At 51.3% G+C, this 4,402-nt stretch overlaps 1 protein-coding gene across 1 annotated transcript; it reads right to left on the bottom strand.

The window, feature by feature from the left end:
• Positions 1-636: 636 nt before the first annotated feature.
• Positions 637-2,747, bottom strand: sox17 (SRY-box transcription factor 17). Its single transcript, XM_040167749.2, has 2 exons — positions 2,176-2,747; positions 637-1,858 (listed from the first exon to the last, which is right to left on the bottom strand). Exons 1-2 carry the CDS (start codon positions 2,471-2,473, stop codon positions 960-962), a joined length of 1,197 nt encoding a protein of 398 aa, XP_040023683.2. The 5' UTR covers positions 2,474-2,747; the 3' UTR covers positions 637-959.
• Between the last annotated feature and the right edge of the window lie 1,655 nt (positions 2,748-4,402).

Genomic DNA, 4,402 nt, shown 5'->3' with positions numbered 1-4,402 from the left:
CGTCCTCAAGGTTTGATGAAATCTCCTAAAGATTTTTATCTGATACATTTGACGTATGATGAGGCAACAGACTGGCGTTCTAATATAATATAATATTTTAACAATAAAAAAAAACAATGTCACTGCTTATTGGTTATTATATGGTCAGCTGTGAAAATACAAAAAAATAAAGTGTCCCTATTGTTTCACAGAGGTGTAGTGAATTTTAATGGCCCCCTTCCATTAATCAGAAGAGACTAAATCATTCAGAGGCAGGATGTCCGGAGCATAAACTGTGCTCCCATACTGCGAAAACAGGGCGCCATGTGTAACGCAGACACCGGGATTACCTCCACTCTGTCCGGGCCAGGAAGCCGGGTCACGGGCCCCCGGCCCCCCGGCCCCCACCCTGCTTCCAGGTGAGCAACCGGTGGTGCTGGACGAGGGGAAAACCAACCGGGATATTGCCATGTGGTACAGAAGAAACCTCTGACAAGAGAATTCTTCAGTAAGTAATGAACCAATTCGCAGACGCTGCTTTAGGTGATTTACCTTCTGATTTAGACATTAAAAACATTTCATGAATAAATGTGGAAGAAAGTTTCTGCATTCTGAAATTCAAGAGAATGTGAAATAACAAATGCAAGAGATTGTGAGTCTATTTGCCAACATTTATTTCTCAAAAGTGCAAAAAAAGTATAAAAAACACCTTCAGTATATACATAAACTTTGAAATAGTGTCTGTTCAATATTTATCATCACAAAACGAATCCCTGCAAGAGAGGAAGAAAAAGTTAAACGAGTGTGTGAAGTATTCTATGGCTTGTTCTTACAGTACAACAGTCTTCGCCAAAGCGGCGTTGGAAAATCTCACGTGCCCAAGAGGCTGGCAATGACAAATAAAATAAAAACAAACAAACATTTATTTGTTCAAATTTAGATTTGAGGTCAGACCACGTGTCCTTGCAGCGGGCAGGAGGTTAGGAGTTGTTGTAGCTACAGTAATACACAGCTGTGCTGGCGTCCGACAGCACCGATGATATCAGGCTCTCGGGCCCCTGCATGCCGGCCTCGTGCGGCCCGTAGTGGCCGGCCGTGTCCACGCGCGCCGAAGAGGAGCTCAAATACTGCTCGAACTCGCTGCGGTCCACCTCGGCCAGCAGCTCCGAGTGGTGCATCTGCTCCACGCTGTCTGCCGGGTGAGGGTGGTGGGAGTCGGGAGGCGGGGAGAGCTGTCCGGCCCCGCCGGGGTGCCGCTTGGGGTGGCCGGGGCTGCAGTGCTGAGTGTAATACATGGCCAGAGGGTTGGGGCATCCCATGTAGGAGGGGGGAAGGTTTGCGGACTGAAGGGGCTGCTCCGGAGTCGAGCCGGGGTGCCGGTGCAGGATCGGGTTGCCGTGGTGGTTGCCGTGGGGGTCCTGGGGCTGGTACTCCGCCGCCTGGGAGTGGTACGAGTAGGCGGGCATCATGTGGCAGTCCTCTTGTGAATGCGAGGGGAAGAACATGAGGTCCGACTCGACAGCGTCCAGAGGGGAGGTGTCAGGCGTAGGGAGGCTATACGTCTCATAGGAGGGGCCCCCGAGGGCCTGAGCGTCTCGGTAGTGGCCGAGCTGCTGGGGGGGCACCTGGAAGCCGTGCTCGTGGTAGCCCAGGCTCTCCGCACACGCCCTGCCGTCCCCGGGCATGGACGGGCCCTGGTGATCGGACACGCCGTGGACCAGAAAGCCAGAGTCCAGCCGCTTAATCCGCTTCACCTGCTTCCGCCGCCGGGGCCGGTACTTGTAGTTGGGGTGGTCCTGCATGTGCTGAACGCGCAGCCGCTCGGCCTCCTCCACAAAGGGACGCTTTTCTGTCACAGGAAGGGCTTTCCACGATTTCCCTGCAGGTCAAGAGGAGAGTGCACATCAGCGATATGTCAGCGGATACCGTTTGCAGTCTGGTGATGCACACAGAAATAGCTTGTTGCCATTTTAGGGGCCCGGGACGGGTTTTGGAGCTTACACGATCAGCTTAGCAACTTTTAAAAACATGGTAACTACACCTGCGGCCTCTACAATCCCTGCAATGACTGAGAAACAACAACAATTTGAATTAAACCACTAAACTAAATGAACAAGCACGTAAATACCATGAACAAATAGTGATAATAACCTGTGCAGATCTGGCACGGATTAAATCACGTTAAAAATGACTTACCCAACATTTTGCTCAGCTCCGCGTTGTGCAGATCCGGGTTCTGCTGCGCCAGTCTCTTGCGCTCATCCTTCGCCCAGACCATGAACGCATTCATGGGCCGCCGGATCCGCGGCTCAGTTTTGCCGCGATTCTGGCCGCCGGAGCCGGAGGCGCACGGCTCGTTCTTCGCTTTGGCGTCGCCGAGGGGACTGAGAGGGTCGGCCCACTGGCAGCGTCCCATTCCAGGCATCATGGCTGACATCGCGCACCTTGCCTGGGTCTGATCGTCGCTGGCGTAACCCGCATCGGGACTACTCATCTCTGTCCACCTGGGAGGTTTTGGAGAGCCACCGGGGCGCGGCGCGCTACGTCGGAGGACCGACGGGCAGGTGCAAAGAACGCGGCGCGGCGTCTGGCTTTAACGCTGGTGAAACAATCGGTCACATCCATAAGACACTCGCGGGAGTCGCCGGGACTGAAGTGCGCGGAATACTCGGTGGTGGATGTGAAGGCTGCTGCGCTATAAACTCACGGGCAGCCAATCACCGTGTGGTGGGAGTGCCCGCTGCTACAAAGGTGTAAAAAAGTTCCAGTAGTCCGCCTCCGACCCTCGTTGGAGCCGCTGAAACCTGGAGGAAAAAAAAAAGGAAAGACACCGTGAGGTTTCTAATATGTACTAACTATAAATAATACAGACATATAGATGAAGTATTTATAGAGAAAGAAAACAAAGGTGAAGTACAAAGTTGTCAATGTGTCCCGTTTACTGCTTCGGGAGAGGAAAGAACTCTTTCATCTACAATCACGTTTATTTAGTGCAGTTATAATTCTCACCCTTTTAATAGACTCACACCGAAGCGCAGACATCAACACACTTGATGGACGGTGTGTGTATTGCGGGGCGGGGGGGGGGGGATAAGCGTCTTAAAGTGATGAATATCAGGTTTACGCGTGGAGTGAACGGCCCCCTCGTTCGCAACTTTTACGCGCAATCGTCCCGATGGTGACTTTCTTTCTTTCTTTGATGCGGCCTAATGAGAAACACCGGACAAAGGATTTCAAAGCTTCACATCAATAAGCGTGAATAAGAAAGCTTGAATAAACCCCATTACGTGTTTGCTAAGGGATGAAGCATCTGACAACAAAACGGCTGTAAAATACGGCGATACAGGAGCGCTTTGGTCTTCGGCTGTGGCTCACATGTCAAAACATTTGTGGATACGCTGTCGTTATCCGACTAGACGTCGGTCTGGGATGTTAATGAACACAACAAACAGCTGATTAAGTTGTGTGCTTTTTCGGTATTTACGATCAGAACAGTTCTGTCTGGGAAAAAAAGGCCATTTTTATTTACACAATGGCACAGAATGGTAATATTGCAAAGTCTGTAATGATTAAAAATAAAGCACCATATTCAAAAGCATGAAAAAGTAATTCATACTTTTTGTTGTGTTCAGCTTTAAGTTGTGTTTTACCTAAAGTGTTATTTCCTAGTTGATTAGGATGATTTATTACCTGAGTGGATTCACTTCATTGCTTTATCAATCAACTTTGTCTGAGTTTAGAAAGGAAAAAAATATGTGTGGGACTGCTTGTTTTTGGACCGTCTGTGCCGGACCAGACCGGTGACATGACGGTGAAAAGGTCAAAGCAACCTGTTGCACCTCAAACGTCCCCACGCTGAGTGTTTTCAGGGCGGAGAACGAAGCCAGTGTTTGTGGTCAGAAGCCCAAACGTCACCCACAGGCCGCTTCTTATCGGAGCCCGCAGGCCCCCAACCTGTCAGCCCGTCTCGGACCGTTCCCATCTCGCCGTGGTTTACGGGTCCCTGTGACATGAGGGGGGGCTGACAGAAATATGAGAGATGCTTATGCAACCTTCTCGTGCCCCCCCCCCCCCCCCCCCCGGCGCAGACACACCGGCAGGGACAGCGAGAGCACGCCGGGTGACCCTCCGGGGGTCGGTGGGAGGGTGTTTTGGATGGAGGGTCCATGCATGGGACAGGATCTGGACTATAATACTGTCATCGTCTATTTTACTGCTCATGACCTGATATGGTCCAACCCCCCCACTCCCCCCCCCCTGCAGTCCTAAGAGAATGGAGAAAGAGAAACTGTGTGTTTGCATGTGTGTCTCTGTGAATGCGTGTGTGACATGGGAGTGGACGTGAGCGTGACCTGGCCACCTCTCTCTCTCTCTCTCTCGCTCTGTGTGTCTCTGACTCTGTGTGTGTGTGTGTGTGTGTGTG

This window comes from Gasterosteus aculeatus, chromosome 21 (genome assembly GCF_964276395.1).
Source record: "Gasterosteus aculeatus chromosome 21, fGasAcu3.hap1.1, whole genome shotgun sequence".
In the NCBI taxonomy this organism is placed as follows: Eukaryota; Metazoa; Chordata; class Actinopteri; order Perciformes; family Gasterosteidae; genus Gasterosteus; species Gasterosteus aculeatus.
This window is presented reverse-complemented; position numbering and strand designations above follow the sequence as displayed.